The sequence below is a fragment of the Rhodamnia argentea genome, chromosome 1 (genome assembly GCF_020921035.1).
Source record: "Rhodamnia argentea isolate NSW1041297 chromosome 1, ASM2092103v1, whole genome shotgun sequence".
Lineage (NCBI taxonomy): Eukaryota > Viridiplantae > Streptophyta > Magnoliopsida > Myrtales > Myrtaceae > Rhodamnia > Rhodamnia argentea.
In genome coordinates, this window is record NC_063150.1 from 9,458,344 (window position 1) to 9,475,489 (window position 17,146).

The window sequence follows — 17,146 nt, forward strand, 5'->3', positions numbered from 1 at the left end:
GCGAGGGTCGCTCGTAGTTAAAAAAAAAAAAGAGTAAATTTTATTAAAGAATTTGAAAAATCTTAAAATATAAATGAAAATTATTCATGTAAAAAGTAAGAAAGGTTAGCAAAATTAAAAAAAATTAGCACTAAATTAGCAAAAATACAATAAATTTAAAGATTTTTTGGACAATTTTACCCTCCGCGTGATTCCTACAATTCAACCGTCTCACTCTGCTAATGACAAAATCACTCGTGGCCATTTGTCGCTTCAGTCGACCTCTATCCGTCAACATCTTCTACGCTTGGCTTTGTTCACTTACATCATTTGTCCCGTTAAAATCAATTTCTTTTTTCTTTTTATCAATTAATTGAATTTTCCAACGAAGGGCTCTCAACACTTAGCCAATTCTTTTCTCTATTGCACATATGGCATACGACACGACATATGACACAGAAAAGGTACAAAATTTTCCATCCACACACGACATAAGTGACAGAATTTTGAAGGATTAACACAGCAATCTTTTAATGAAATGCAACTATCCTCACGACATAAAAAATGCCCTTTTTCTAAGTATCATGGCACAAGTAAAAAGGCGCAAGAAACAGCAACTTCTTCCCGATTCAAAACAGGCATTACGTCAACATATGAAGAAAACTATATTTGGCCTGACAGGAAGAAAAAAAAGAAGTTGCCGTCTACAACTATACCAGCACAACCTAATAACCGACAACCTGGCCCTATCAGAAAATTGCAGACTCTGCGGATCCGACTCTTAGTTATCTTCTTTCCGAGACAAAACTTCGTTATGCCAGTGACACGGCGAGGACACGGCGTCAATATAGACGACCGCAGCAGTTGGATGCCTCACAGTGGCAAGGGGCACCCTCTCCAGGAATAACTTCATAACGATAGTCGTAGGTTAATTCCTCACCTGAAGCTATCTGCTCATTGAAAAAGAAGATGAAAAAGCCAACGTTCAGTACATCAGACCTTGAGAACGTAAGCGAAAAAAAAAAAAGGATAGGAATTATAACAAAGAGAATCCCCACTTCAAGAAAGACTCTGTGGCATGCAAAACAAACCAATTCTGACGATGACAGCCAATCCACCGCTAGGAATTAAATGGGGGCAAAAGTACCAAAAAAGTCCCAAACCTATGGCATTAGTACCAATTCAGTCCTAAACATCTCATTTGGACCAATTTAGTTATAAACATTTTGCATTGGTACCAATTCTTTCTACCGGGCTAATTTTGATCGAAAATCGCTGACGTAGACACTGGTCATCTTACGTGGCATGGCCCGCGCTGACGTGGACATGTTTTGATAATTTTTGTAGTAAAATACATTTTTTGTTATTTTTTTTCTTTTCTTTTTTCACTTAGGCTTTGGCCAACAAAGGTCGCCGGCAACCCTCGCCGGCCACCGGTCGAGGGCCAGCCAACCCTAGCGAGGGCCGCGTCCCTTGCCGGACCTGCGCAAGCTCTCGCCTAGCGACTCCGCAGCCACGGGCAAGGTGGCCCTCGCCTAGATCTAGCAAGGGCCAGCTAGCCTCGCCGGTGGTTGTCAAGGGCTTGTTGGCCCTTGTCAAGAACCGGCGAGGGCTGGTTAGCCCTCACTCGACAACCCTCAACAAACAAAGCCAAAGTGAAAAAAATAATAATTAAGAAAATAAAATTTTAAAGAAATTAAAAAATGTTCCCGTCAACGTTGGCCACGCCACATAGGATGATCGGCGTCTACGTCGGCGATATGCGGCCAAAATTCGTTGGATGGACTAAATTGGTATAATTGCAAAAAGGTTTAGGACTAAATTGGTCCAATTGAAAAATTTAGAACTGAATTGGTACCAATGTAATATGTTTAGGACTTTTTTGTTACTGTTCCCGATTAAAAGGTAGAGTCTAGAACACCCCCTTGAAATGTGGTTCTTTTTGTCATCAAATTGGTTAAGCAAGTATGCAGGTACAGTATGAGAACATAATGGCACCTTGGCAAATCATAATTGCAGACAAAGCTAAAACATCTGAAAAAAGAGGATCCCAAAGAGCACTTACGTCTTGGCTTGCGTAAAAACCGATATGTGCACGATGGCTTTCCATGCTTTCCACGAGAACTCGATGATTCGATAGATTAGGCGAACAGCTACAAAATCAACATGTTAATCAATAAAGCTGCATGTGACAGGAGATGGTCACTGAAATTGTGGTCTTCTGACTTGTCTATATAGTTCTTAAGAAGTGCATGTTCCCTTCTTATCTGCATTATCTCAAAGCCAGATAGCCGAATCTCGAAAACCTATCTCCTTCCATTTGTTTGAGGCAACCTAGAGAAATACTAGGAAGTGCAAATGATTGGCAAGAGGACATCTAGGTTGTCTTATTCTTTCCCTTTGCCTTATGGCTTCCACACTTTCATTAGTATATTCACATGTCACTTTAGGGCAAGATATTCACAGATTTATATCAGTAAATGATTGCATATGATAACACGTCATTATTGACTAAAATTACATAAGATAATTAGAAGAGTCAATTGCATAACACGTGTGCCCTACCTGTGATTAATGAAACGAGAAACATTTCCATACTTTGTCGCATCAATCACATACTTGACCTCTTCTTCGATTAATCTGCTCGTATCATTTATATGGGAATTGATGTCATAGAGAAAACTGCCACCTTCTTTGCCATTATACCTGAAGCACAATAATTCCGAGCTGATACACATATTGTACAACCCAACATGAACCATCAAAACTGGATAGGCCTGGAAGAAGGTACCTCTTGCGCCGATTATCAGCCTCTAAGTCGTCTAAAACCTCCCCAATATACTCGCACACAAATGTTCCTCGCGAGATTGCTTCACCTGCCCGGATTGCCCAACCCTGCGAATATGACATAATCAGCAAACCGATAGACTCCTCAGGGCAAGAACATTAATGACTACCTTTTTGTCTGTTCTGAAGACTTCCAATTTTACCCAAACTCCTCTCTGCAAAACTCTATTGTGACAAGTCTTGCTGCAGTGGCACATGCGATTGCACTCATATACAAGGTAGCCCTCCTGCAGAAGTTTGCCATATGTATGACGGGGGGCTCAAAGTCAATGGATTACCAAGCTATACAAATCACCAGACTCTAACTATGAGTTACAAGGAGATTAAGAGCGAAAAAAGCAAGGCTCCATTGCAACTGCAATCCTGATTTATCGAATATGTAACGATGTCAACCATTCTTTCAATTTTTGCACCTCCCAACCTGTAAAGTCTTGCTCAGAAAGAGTCAATGTGTTTTGTCATATTAAAAATGCCACTGGAGCTTTTATTAGACACGGTGTCTTTAACAATAGATGAGTTGAAAGTATTTTCTGAAACTTAGTTGAATTGAAATGGAAGTGAAAGTGAAGTAGCTTCAATTTGCTGCAAGTGAATACTGTGATGTACTGTAGCTTCAATTTGCTGCTAGTGAATACTGTGACGTACTTTCTTCATTAACAATGAAGGGAACTATTTTGATTTTGTTGTCTTTTTTTTTTTTTTATTATTGCCAATCTTAGCCGTAACTTTTTGCCGAAAAAATTTATGCGTGCATTATTTATGTACAATGCAGGCAAATAGGGCACATTAAACTGACAGAAACAATATCTTACAGGGGAACTTCCAATAATCAAAAGGTTAGGCCTGACTGCAAAATTTGAAAGGATAAAGGAAACATAGGTGGGACATTGGAGTAAAACCAAAAAAGTGAACAACGAGAACGAAGAATGGAAACTTCAAAGTTCGATACTTGACAGAAACTCTATAACACCAATCTCTAATTCTAATGTACAGTGTATCAAGAGAGGGTTATGAAAGAAGTTACTTAAGCATTAAGTCAATTTGCAGGAAACAAATTCTGACTAAGGATTAGATATGCAACTTTTCGCATGCAGCACATGTTACAGCTAGCATACATGAGTCTAGTTAAGCATTTCCAAATGCCAAACAATCAGCAACTTCATTAAAAAGCAAATTCCTTTTATTGCAGCACAGCACCTTCAAATATTTCTACGAGTGATTAGACCCAAGCACAAGTAACAAAAGACCTAGTAGATTGTTAACCTCAACAGTACCTCCAGTATGATGCGACCAAACTCATCATAGGGGAATCTTCCACGCATGGACCTTCCATAAATATCTTTTGCATCTTCATTGTCATTATTGAAAAGGTATACGTGATCACATGCTTCTTGTCTGCATGAAAAATCCTTGCAAGTACACCCAAATTGCAGACTCTGCAAATTCAGAAAAGAAGAAAAAGGAAAAGTTCAATCTAAGAGCAATGGGCTCACAAAAGGACATTGAATTCTTACGAGCTCATTCTTGATCAGTACATACCACCTTTTTGTAACACCCAAAAAACGTACCTCTGTTTCAAAGGCAGCAGATTGGTCAACTACTGGCTTCGTAACGTAAGTAAAGCTCTCCCAAGGCATGGAACATATGGTATTTTGGCCTTCAGTTCCAACAACATGAAGAGAATCCAGAAGCCATTCATCCACCACACAAGCTATTGGAACTGATTCACGCCCAAAGCTTATGTCTTCACACAAGACAATGGCATTTTGCAGTGTCCTAGATTTTAATTGTTGCGACTCAATAACACAGTGGCTCTCATCCACTTCCCACTCATCATCCAGATGCTCTGCTAAATGGCGAGAACTATGATCGACATTACCCTTTGAAAGAGGGATCAATGAAGACAATACATGGGGACCATCCTCTGGTTTACATCCATTAGGACAAACAAAATCATCTAAGTGCCAGCTAACATGAATATTGTTCTCACTGCATAGTTTGGCTGCCTTCAAGTAAAAGCGTTCGGGCAATACTCCATACATCCGCTCGAATGAGGCTTTAATGCCATACTTGCAGCAAGCAGAGCGAGCAATAGATAAAACCTCCAAGTTGTTGGGCCGACATTTGGTTTTCTGAATATGAGAGAACAGTATTTGTGCAATTCTTGAGCATTCGGATTCCGCCAACCTCGTATATCTGGCTACTTCTGTTACATGAGGCTGCAAATTTGTTACCATGGAGCTAAGTGATTTTGATGCCTGGATACGCTTTTTCAAGCTAGCCCTATTTCTGATCCTATAGGACGCCGCTCCCAAAGCTTTCTTAAATCTTGGGCGACTAAGTCTCCCCGATTTCATCTGATAAGCATAGTAACGTACACCTTTCTTTGAAGGCCGAGAACTGGCTAAACTTGGCCCCATATGAGCAGCTTGATGATGACGGCCAAGATCTGGAAGTAAGTTAAATTTGAGCCCGCAGAACCTGCAAACGAACTTTCGCACACCACTTGCTTTTACAGTGTTATTGTCTGTAGAGGCTAAGTGTGCAGGCTCGGGTTTCGAAGGTATATCCTCCACTGCTGAAGGATTAGGTTGTTGAGCAACCTTCGACAATCTGAATTCCGAAGGGTGGACAGAGAGGACATGTGACCATAGCTCCTCCGTGTTTCCAAAATGGCTTCCACAAGGAATACACTGAAGAAGCTTGCACTGCTCCACAAATTGCACATGGTGTCTCTCCTGCACATGGGTTTCTAAAACCTTCTTGTTGGTATAAGAATCAAGGCAAATGGCACAAGCATAGCCTCTAAACAGCCACTGCGCTTCCTTCTTATGTCTGTCCATCCAATGGCTACCAAGGACTTGATCACTGACAAATTCTTCCGAGCAAATCTTGCACTTGATCGCTTTTTCATCGTCGTTGCTACCGCCATCCACCAATGGTAACATAGACTCTTCTTCCATTTCTGGCAGAATATCTTGTCCATCTTCAGTGGCACCACAGCCCCAAATTCTCGTTAGTCTCTCTTTTTCAGAGCAGACCAACTTCATGAGAAACTCCCCGACACGAAGATTTTTGGAAGCTTCAGATAGGGCCCACTGGAATTGCACTTCCATGGGAACTGGGTTCCGAAGAGACAAAATGCTTTTAAACAGCCTAAAGAATAGCTCACACGCCTTATGCAAATGGATCTTTTGTTCCTCAGAGGAGCAATCCCCCAAAAGCTCTAAAAACACTTCTTTCGAAATTATCCTACTCTTACCATTCCTGGCTCGTTTAAGCCAGCTCGGAAGGTGCTTGTCACAGTACAACGAATAACGACTTGGATTATCCATGCATTGCTCATTCTTATCGGGCGAGGACAAGCCTATACAGCAGGGCCCTGCCTCCATGCCGTTAAAATTTCTACCAGAATGCTCCGGCATCTCACCTAAGCCTTTCCCCGTTGACAGTGCAACTGCGACAGGTTCAGCTCGGACCAGACTTTGAACTCTCCCCACTTCCACACCTCTAGAATAAACATTTTCTGACCTCCAGACACTCTCTTCATGCTTTCTCTTGTGTGAATTTTCTAATGGAACTGAGCTCTTAGTACGGTCAGTTTGAGGCCTGTGCTTCTTACAGAATGTGGAGCCTGGGAGAGAACGGTGCTTGCATTTTGTGCCTAGAACTGTGGTACCTTGACAGGGCGGTGTTTCAACAGGAGGTGTCCTTTCTGCTCTAGCAGAACTGCCCAAAAACCGAGAGGCCAAATGCACACAGCAGTAAACATCACCTTCGTTGGCTGACCTAACACATTGCCTTCCTTTAGATTCAATAAAAGCTTCACACTGACGACTCTTACCACCAGTAAATAAGGCCTTTTTACTGGACATTTCGTTTACAGGTGTCATCTCCACAGCTTTTGTGAGATTCAATCCGATATCATTGGCTTGGATTGAGTCACCAGGTTTGCCCTCCACAACAATTTTGTCCCATTCAGCCACATTACCATGTGAAGCAATCGCTTCGCCACCTACACCTAGAGGTTCATGTTGATGAGGTTCAGACATTAAAGCAGCACCATTTACAGTGTCTCGAGAGTTGAAAAATTCAGAATCAATCTCAACAGTTGCAGCCTCATGGGATCCTTTGCTTTCTATCTGAGAAGCATGCGCATCTGCACGACGAATTTCAAGTTTGGGCCTCTTCCTATTCATCTGGAGATTGGGGACTATTGGATCGCCATTGACTCGGTTGTCAATGTTTGCACTTGTAAATTCAGGATGGGACATTGAGAACAATTTCGTAACGTCATGCTTCCAGGTTCTCCACTGAGAATTCAGCAGGGGCTGCATTGGAGCCTCCAAGGAGTTTACCTCCTTCCACAAGACAGAATCAAACAATTCCTGTAACATACAACAACATTAGTCCAAGTTCATGAGCAAATAATCTATTGACATAACATTTGAAAGAGAAATATTTGTGTCTCCATCTTGGTACATTAAGGTGTTAGGTAATAGTACAGACTGGGTAAACCCATGTTCACATTCTGTTCAAGTGCAGACTGCTGAATCATTCCATCAAAAATTCACTAAATAGGGTTGGATGAAGTGCGGTGTCATTTCAAATAATGTCAAACGAATCAATCATGAATGCTCTAACATGCTGCAACGTATGCTTGCAAAAGGCCAGATGCCATTCCGCTCGGGGCTTGATCTTCTTTCACTAGCATAGGAAGCACAGGATCCCGTACTAGTAAAGGGAAAATGGAAGTGCGCTCCTGCACACCAGCGGAAAAGGCCCTTTCCCCTTTCTCTAATAATAAGGTAAGCTTCATAGCTTCAACCTGTACTAAGGACTTCGGTTTCCCTTAGTATAGGTTGACTTTCTGGATACGGGGATCTTCATAGTAGGCTGGACCAACATATAAAAGGACAAAGTAATTGAACTGAAAATTGTTGTAATGGGACACTTGGTGTCATTTCAGGCAAATCATGAGATGCACTTAAAGACAGTGCAGAAGCTTTTTATAGAAATGGCGGATCTTATTACTACAGAATCCACTTGAACAATCATGGTGGGGAACTCAATGGAGTCAGTTGTAGTGATCCCTCCATCCCTCCCTCCACACATACAAACATTCATGATCCATAACAGATAAAAGATAAGGCAACTTGTCAGGCATCAAGTAAAGAGAAATATAAGGAAAAGCAATTGGATGATTGGTAAACTTCCGCTCAAAATGAATCTCAAACGAGTACTTGACATTTCATCCGAGCACGACAAGGAACATAGATGAAGCATAAAAATTACCTCTGTCAACATTTCAATGGTTTCGGCACTGTCTGCCTTCTGACACCTCTGTGCCCAACTAGTAAATGCATGCTGTAACCATTCAGAACTTATGTAGCTCTGCAATATCATCTGCAGCATAAAGTAGCATTAGTTCACAAACCGCGACTTACAAAGAACCAGTACATCTTGATATTTCAATCATAAAAACTAATTCTGATAACAAATCTAGGCCTCATATGTTTACATTCATATTAAATTTCATATCTCCCACGTTGGACTTGCATTTCGAACATCTGCATTTCCAAGCTTCTATGCAATTGGAGTTAACTCTCTACCCTAATCTGCGTCCTCTATGAGGAAATCTTTTTGGAGTCTGTACCAGGCCAACCATGTAACAACTACAAAGTAACCTAGGGACCCAATATAAAGCACATTAACAAGCTAAAAAATTATCTGAAAAAGCATAAATCAAAGTGCAAAGTGCATGTTCTGAAGGTTTTCAGAAGATAAGGGGGCCCCTACAGAAAATATCAACATAAATTGCCCTTATCTAGATAAACGCTATTAATGGTCCTCCTATTCAACCAACATTTTAGCTAACAATTAGCAAATATTCCTTCCTTTGAGTTTAGCTGAGGAGCATCATGACACCTATTAGATCAAGCTAAGTTTCCTACATGCCTATCGTTCTCGCATAAAGTTTCTTTTCTTTTTTTTGGAAAAAACATGAATAGAAAATTAAATGAATGACACTATCAAGTAAGACTCGTAACATACAGATGTCCGTAAGTAGCACGTAAATTCAACTGTGTATGTCTGTCTGTACAGCAAAAAAGAATGCCACTAACAAAAACTTAGTAAATTCCAAGACCACTCTGAATCATGATCAGAAAAGAAAGTTACAGTGTGCAACTTCAAGAGCATCCTTCCAAGATCAGTGTAACCAGTGCAGTGAGATGCTTCCCTAGCAAACTCCTTCCAGACAAGTACATCCTTTGCAGCCTCTATCAAGGCCTAAATGAGTTTGAAGTTTGAATACTGATTAACAATATGTATGTGTAATATAACATGGAGAAATCAAACAAATATCACCATTCCCATAGTAAGAAGTCGGAATAGAACTTCGTTACCTCTATGTGCAACTGATCGACAATATTTAACATGCCAACAGCTAGCTTCCGCATAATAAACCTGCGTGCAACAGTCAAATCTTTGACCGTTTTTATTCCAGCTTTATGTGTCCTATGAGCAATGGGCTCTGGAAATTCGGAAATAGGACGAACGAGAAGCATATCCGCCCATGAATAGTTTCTTGTGTGTGGGAAAAATATGACAAAGTACTTCTTCCTCTCACGAGTTGGCTTTGCTTTCAAAGTTGATAATGGCCAGTCAGCCCTTTCACATCTTATTCCTGCTTGCCACTTCCCTCTCCACTATACTTAGAGAAACACAGAAAGGAAGAAAGACAGAAGAAAAAAATCAGGGCTCATCTTGTTAACAGTAAACCATAAAACCGTCTAACTTGTAAAACTAACACTCTCTTCTTCTCTGCCCCCCACCATACCCTGAAACTGTGACCTTGAGGACAGACCGTTTTAAGTTCCACCGAAAGGCACAAGGAAGGATGCTTGCTACTGTTTGGAAGTCAGTAAGTGCTACAAGAGGCCTCTCATTTTACATAGTTTCATTGCATCGTGAGACATATCCATGCGGTATCCAGTTGACATGAGGTTAATGGTTGAAAGGGGTCACAAAAGGACTAGCTACTGAACAAATAAGCTAGCAACCAGATGGAGTTAATCCAATGAGCTGTTTCTCTAGGCTGACCCAGCAAATCTCACCAAATATTTAACTGCTATAAAATCTCAAAGCCAGTGAAACCAAACTATAAAAAATGTACAGTGAGATTGTGCAATAAAATATGCGAACACAACTGCCAAAATTTAGGGTCAATCGAGAAATATGAATTCTTATAGATCCAAAAAAGCCACCAATAAAATTGCTAGAAAGTAAACCTGAAGAGACCAAAATTTGGTAAGACGAAAATCAAATCAACAGAGAACTTCTGGTAAACTTGGCAGTCGACGGTCAGCACATAACCGCATGTCAATGGACTTTACTGTAAGGCCAAACTCAGGAATGCTTGAAAGTACATAGAAACTACTTAACTGGCTCATCCGAAAATCTTGATTTACGTCCAATGCCTCTTTAGTAAAGGTTTAAGTCATTATTGTAGAGGAATTTCAAAATAGAAGAAAAGGAAAACTCCAGCCATTGAGAAAAGTAATCTGACTATTACCTTCACCCATAATGCTAAAGATTCATCTCCTTCTAGCCACTTAGGCTCAGAAACCGATGAATCTCCATCCCTGTTATTGCTTGGCAGTTCACTTTCGATAGTATCCACAATTATTTGAGAATTCTCTAAGGCCAATAAAGATTCAGTGCAATAGCTCTGTTCATTTACGTTACTTTCTTCAAAATCAAGAGAACCACTAGATGCTTTTGGGTCATCCATGGAGCAATCAGACTGTGAAGCTCCACCCAACTGGTCCTCGAGATCACATGTATGGTGGACTCCTCCTTCACCACCAACTTGTACATCATTTCCTTTCCCATCCACAGTAAAGAATACAGCATCTACTCTGCTATCCGAAGCTTGAACTCGTTTCTCAGATTCAAGGTGGACAGATTCTCCATCATGGACAGCATCTGTCCCCAAAATCTGTTGAGAGCAATCTGTTTTTCCAGCATGTTGTAAATTTGCACAAGGGAGCCACTCCATAATCCACGATGAATGTAGTGTAACACTCGAATGCTATCAACCTACAGGTCCCTAAAGTAAGCCAGCTTCTAGGAAACAGGAGAGAATATTTTCCCGGCTAAAGGATGCTGTTCAACATCATCAAACATTTTATTCCGGGCTAAAGGATGCCGTTCGAAATCATCAAACGTTTTCCCTGAGCATAAGCCAACGCCATCATCCCCATATACAAGTAAGAGGAACAGAAATTCTTCAGAACAGCTGAAAAGCCAGTCAACTTATTGCACAAAGCCAGGTATCTTCTGCAGATTCAACACAACCGCTTTAACAAACTGATGAAAAAGATTTTCACAGAAAATCAGGAACCTAAACTATCGATAAGGATTATATCACAGTACAGACAGCATTCCAAGCTAAATCAACAAACCAAGGACATTATGCTTATCCTTTTCATGCCAATTTTTCTAAAGTGAAAACTGAAACAATAAACATCATGCTTAGAGCACTGACACGTTTTTAGACAGATTGCAATGCACAGAATAAGTTGAAGAATTTAAAACATAAAAACAAAAGAAAACACTTGAATTTGCCACTTCATGAGGGATTTCATCTGAACAACCCATTTCCTAGAATCATTGACACGCAAAGAACTAATTGTATAGTCCTATAATGGAGTTAGAATGGCAGTTACTTTCTTTTCAGACCAAAAATCACAGAGAGGTTCTCTGCCCCTAATGCAACAAACAAGCCGGAAATTTCGGGTTGAACCCCCTCAATCAATATGCCTTACCAGAAGAGTTCCGTTATGACATAATAAAGTTCCACGATATTCAACTGGAACTACCACCAGGTCTCAAAATCAGTTGCTTCATAACAAAGAGGAATGAAAGAATCCACACGTCTGTCCATGTACCGAATAATCACTAGATGGTCTAAAGTGTTCGCTTTTGACACTTCTAAAAAATCTATTAGAAAATACTCAATCAAAACTGATGCCTCCTCCTGATGTAGGGTACACAAAACCTAATGCAAGATCATGCAATCTTAAATTTTTAACTCTGCTTTTAATTTTTACAATGCAGTTTAGTTGTTAGAATGGGCAACAACGGGAAGCCAACTCTTTTACCAATCACTTACAAGATAAAATGATCAACTCTTTTCCTCCAAGCATACCATTTGAAATCATCAACAACGTCGCCGAAATCTTATCAAAATGCCATAAATGTTCATCAAACAGAGTACTACACATTACTGGAATTGGCAGATTACCGTCATTTTAGAAGCGGTTGGCTAGTTTCGTTAGTCATAAATCACTTACCATCAAGACTTACCAAAGGAAATAAAGAAAATCTAGTAAACTGGACAACCCTATATTACAGAAGAATATTTCTCTCAACTTAACACCACAAAGGAAAATCAAATCGAAGCATAAAACTCCATAGAATTGCCTTATTGGCAGTCAAAAATAACTCCATTTGAGTGATTGCCAGCTATAAACTCTGAACTCAACATCAAAATTGAACCTTCATGAAAAAGCGTTACAGTTCCTGCAACTTCACTAATACCCAGGCGACACAACTGGAGTTATCAACGTCCCAAGTCACATCCTCATGTAACATCACAGACAAAACCGTTACATAAGTTCCCCCGAAAGAAAAAAGAAAAAAGAAAAAAGAAAAGGCAAAACGGAAATACAAAATCAAAACTTGGGCAACATGCAGAAATCGTAATCGAACCAATGTGATAGCCTCTGGTTGGAGAAATTAGCGGATAACCCTTGATCAGAAGAAAGAACAATCGCTGTTCGAAACCCTAAACATCAGGCAAAAAGTTAATTAAGGATGAAATCGCTCGAAAGGGTACAGTGTATCTGCATCTGCGAGTCGATCGTCAACAGTAATAACATGCTTCAAGTTCATCCTACCAAGACGGTCCACATCCCTCGAAAAAAAACCCAAACTTTTGAAGAACCCATCAACCAAAACTAGGAATTAAGGCCCTGAATTCACGAATTGGACATAAAATTGCGCACTTCGGCTTATTTTTTCGTACTTCTTAGCGCATGCAACAATTGGGGTGGGGTGCAGGTGCAGGTGCAGGTGCAGCTAGAGCTAGGTCACACACCACGATGAAGTTACAGAGACACAAGGGGATGGCACGAGGAAGGCCCTAAATTGAGATTACATGCCACAAATAATAACAGACATGAACGAATGTAATGTGGTTTTTATGTGGCTGCAACGTTGATGGTGTCTGTTTACCTCTAAGGAAAGGGGAGATTTGGGGGGGTTTCCACGAAGACCACCACCATTTGCCATTGTTGATGTTGTTTGTCTAAGACCCAAGACAAAAAAAAAAGGGGGGGTTAGGCAAAATCGTCGGGCTCTTTCAGTTCCTTCTTTAGACAGAGAAAGAGGGGGGGCAAACAAAAAAACATCAAATGTGTCTGTCTGCGTATACCTGCTGCAAACCACTCTAATCGTGCGATACTATCACCCTCAATCGAGCACTAAAGGGTTAGCAATGGTGACTGAATAGAAACGGAGGGAACATATAAAAGTGGGTGGGGGTGTGTGTGTCGTGATTGTGAATTTTGCTGGGATACTGGGCATGATGTACCTGTGCCTGTACCCGTACCGAGCCTTAGGGCTTAGGTCATTAAAGAAAAGGGCTATCTTTGGAATACCCAAAAAGAGATTTAAAAAAAAATTAAAGTGAGGGTGAAAAAAAAAAAAAAGGAAGGAGATTTATTGCTGAAAATCTCAAAAAAGTGATGAGATCTAATAAGGCAGAGCTGGTCAAAAGAGGATCCTAGTGAAAATTTGAGATTTTTTTTAATAATGGGAGGAAGTTGCAGGGTCTGGTCCTCCTCACTGCTGCTGCTGCTGCTGCTGCTGGTCGCTCGTGCTCAATCTAATCTCTTCTCATCTGATCTTTTTCCCTTCTTTTGACGTAAGAGACGGAGACTTTGGGCCTGGAATTATAACAATAATCACAAGTTTTCCACGTGTCATCATGGGCTCGAGGGGGAGATTCAAGATCAAGACCGCAGAACGCTCGCTGGTTCCTGTGGGCGGCGCGATGGATTTTCAGGTTCCCCCCTTCAAGATGGGCCGGTCAACCAGCCCATGTAGAATTTTGATTCGGGCTCAATGGGCCCGAGTTTCGATTTTTTGGGCGGACCTTCAGTTTTGCCACCGGTGCACAGTTCCTGATGCTGCCGCTGCCGCCGCCGCCGCCGCAGCAGCGAGACTTTTATGTTTTTTTGAAAACTCTTACGACATTTGAAAGATGGAGGTGTGGATCATGATGGGTTTGTTTTTGTTTTTGTCTAGGGTGTAATCATCAGGTTTATGACAAGACAACCTCAATTTAGTGTCGCCGGTGCTTATTTTGAAAGCATCTTGAGGTCACTTTTCGCTCCCCAACGTCTCTGGGCATGCTTTCCTCCCCCGGAGGATTTGACGACTGATAGGTAAAAAGTAAAAGGCTCATGATTATAACAGTCAAACTCATGATTGTTTATGTAGATTTGCTTTACTTGGAGAATGGTTCTTTTGAAAGGTAATGTTGGCCAAAAAAAGGTGTTTCCCCACGAGCCAATTTCGTGTCAAAGTAATCGCATTGCCTTCACGGCTAAGACGGCCTGTAATAACTCCAAGAAAACCGTCTCCAACCAACTCGAAAGTGTCGCAATTTGTAAATCCGCGTAACCAAACACTTGAGCGACAATATTTCACTACATGATTACAACACAAGCACGGTCATAGTCTATATTGAAATATCGCAAAGTGAGCGGCAGACTGCAATTGCTAGATGAATAATATGAGATCGGTTTACAACCTATGAAGGTTTGAGAGCATCACTCATTAATTACTTTGCAAGATGGTTAGAAATTTGAAGTCGCATCTCAATTGATCTCTTTCTCTTAGTTTTCGCACAATCTAAATCCGGTGACCCACAAAATTTGAATTTTTTTTTTTTACTTCGAACACCTTAAAATGTTAATGTTGTTGCATAAATCGGTAAATGATTTTTTACGATGGGTTAAATTTCGAAAAATAGTTTAAACTTTGATAGGGAAGGCCAAATGGTTTTTCTTTTTTAAATTTTTGCTAAATGTTAACAATGTGCCCAAAGTTTAGTTGGATGAGTAAGCTCGAGATATTAGACTTCTAGAATTTATTTGATAAAATTAAAAAATAAGTGTTGGATGTGGATAAGGTGATATATCATTCTCTAAGATCTAGGAAGAGTGGCCGACCTAATTAATATGCTCTTAGGAGACCCCAGCCAACTCAATCAATCTCTAGGTCCCTAGCGAACGAGTCATTCATTTTTGTTTGATCAACCAATGGCTATAATGACCTTAAATGTAAGTTTTGAATTTCATGTTTTGATAATCTTTAATGTTGCAAATATAAATAAAAGTTATTTGATAATAATTGAAAATTGATGGCTCAACAGTATTGACTTGTTACCCCATAAAACAAAATTATTGTTATTAGTAGCTTCGCAATTAGCAAGATTCCCATTTTCATCAATTGCCTTTTTTCCGTTAAAAGAATCCAGTCCCTTAATTTTTCACTTATGAGGGTTTTCTTTTTAAGCCTAAGGCTCCATTTGTTTCGCAAAAATGAACGATTTGAAACGTATATTTTTTTAAATAATCATTTTATCTCGCGAAATAATTATCCAATGAAAAATATTCTATTTATAGACAAGAATATATGTCTAATATTTTCGTAGATGATAAAAAATATTTTTCATTCATTTTTGGAAGTGATATAAGCAATCATTTTTAAAAAAAAAAAAAATAAACGGCGCCTAAGTTAATTAAGTAGGGGTGTGCAAAGAAATCACGAACCACCCGTACATCCCGGAATCGGTGGTTCCTCAGTATTTTTTTTTTTTTTTTATCAGAGTTCCTCGGTTGACTTGAGAGTATATGCCAGTTAGGGGAAAAAATCAAGGGTCTATCACGATCTATTTTATTTTAAAATTTTCAATGTCTTTCCAAAATTTGCTGCTATCACAAATCTACTGTTATTTCATGCAAAACGCCCCCAAAATTGTTGGAAACATATCTAGTGAAAATCATTAACAATTTTTTCCTAAATTCAAAGATTTAGATAATATTTTTGAATATCTTTGAATTAACGAAGCTGTGAATTTTGATTTCGTGTTTCCCAACTTTTGATGACAAGACCTCATTCCCTTGCTTGCCTCGATCATATATACAGTTGAATTGTCCAAATTGAATTGGCGGTCTCCATGGCCAAAGCAGTGGACCCGAGAGTGGGGACAAAGACAAGAAAACATGGGACTGACCAAGGAAAAGGATGAGATTCCCTTTTTGCCTGATATGATTGGCAGGAACTCACTTGTCCTCATGTCTTGGGACTGGTCGGCCTTTCTCTCCGGTTATTCCACAGCTACGTAATCTCTTGAATCATATTACAGAAAATCACATTTTTGGTTCATGTAATTTGGAGTTTTCGCTTTTGATCCTTATACTTTTGTTATAATTACAGTCCTCATATTTTTCTCCTACGACAATATCCGTTAAATATACGGTCAAAACATGCCGAAAATCGTCGAATCGCCACCGGCGATTAACAAATGATGTATCTGAGTGACGATCTCTAAAAGTACATTTTAAGTCCTTGTACTTTTCGAAGCGTTCAAATATAGCCCATGTATTTTGTTTTTGCAACAATACTAATCACCGTACCATATTGATAAGAATTTAAGTACAGTTGATTCATGATCTCATTCTTAATCGGACTCAAATGAGATAGGGTATTATTGAGTCCTTAAAGTTATTATGATGGCTTTATAAGTACTAATGAAAGAAAATTCTATCAAAGCCATTTAACATTCAAGGGTTGATATTAAATAGGAGAGATCTTCGACCAAAAAAAACAAAAAATCGGAGAAATCCCCATAAACTGTCTAAAGTGTTTGGTTATTAGATAGGGAGTGAAAGTTGTGTTTAAAATATTTAAAAGTTACCATGCTTTCTAGAAGTAGTCCTAACTGAATACATCCATACAGATTTGAGCTAAAAATAAAAACTGTTGTTGTTTAATCTAGTGAAATTAATCTTGTCACTTATAAAAGTTGGAACCACCAATTAATATATAGTTTGCCATAAATTTTGCATCGAAATGTGACGAAAGTAATTAAGTCTTCAGTGAATAATAGGATTAGTTTTGTCACTAAAACAAAGCATAGGACTTAAATTGATTGTTCTTAAAAGTACGTGGATCAAAAGTG

General features: G+C 39.6%; 1 protein-coding gene across 7 annotated transcripts; it reads right to left on the reverse strand.

Moving 5' to 3' along the window:
* Positions 1-561: 561 nt before the first annotated feature.
* Positions 562-13,716, reverse strand: LOC115740138 (histone-lysine N-methyltransferase SUVR5). Of its 7 annotated transcripts, XM_048278562.1 has the most exons (13): positions 13,328-13,716; positions 13,129-13,201; positions 10,403-11,169; positions 9,234-9,536; positions 9,007-9,117; positions 8,122-8,232; positions 4,395-7,214; positions 4,101-4,262; positions 2,937-3,053; positions 2,771-2,874; positions 2,545-2,685; positions 2,045-2,132; positions 562-929 (listed from the first exon to the last, which is right to left on the reverse strand). In XM_048278562.1, the coding sequence occupies exons 3-13, from the start codon at positions 10,886-10,888 to the stop codon at positions 822-824; spliced, it is 4,551 nt and encodes a 1,516-aa protein (XP_048134519.1). In that variant the 5' UTR covers positions 10,889-11,169; positions 13,129-13,201; positions 13,328-13,716; the 3' UTR covers positions 562-821. The 7 variants fall into 7 exon arrangements, with proteins under 7 accessions (XP_048134519.1, XP_030529406.1, XP_030529403.1 ...); XM_030673546.2 differs by lacking the exon at positions 13,129-13,201; XM_030673543.2 differs by having other exon boundaries at positions 10,403-13,201.
* Positions 13,717-17,146: the final 3,430 nt, after the last annotated feature.

What these genes read in the sequence shown, in the direction of transcription:
- LOC115740138 (XM_030673546.2), bottom strand. Translation starts at nt 10,888, where the DNA reads ATGGAGTGGCTCCCTTGTGCAAATTTACAACATGCTGGAAAAACAGAT. An exon ending in GCTGATAATCGGCGCAAGAG is followed by an intron (nt 2,686 to 2,770) that starts GTACCTTCTTCC and finishes ATTGTGCTTCAG; the next exon opens with GTATAATGGCAAAGAAGGTG. An exon ending in GTTTTTACGCAAGCCAAGAC is followed by an intron (nt 930 to 2,044) that starts GTAAGTGCTCTT and finishes TTCAATGAGCAG; the next exon opens with ATAGCTTCAGGTGAGGAATT.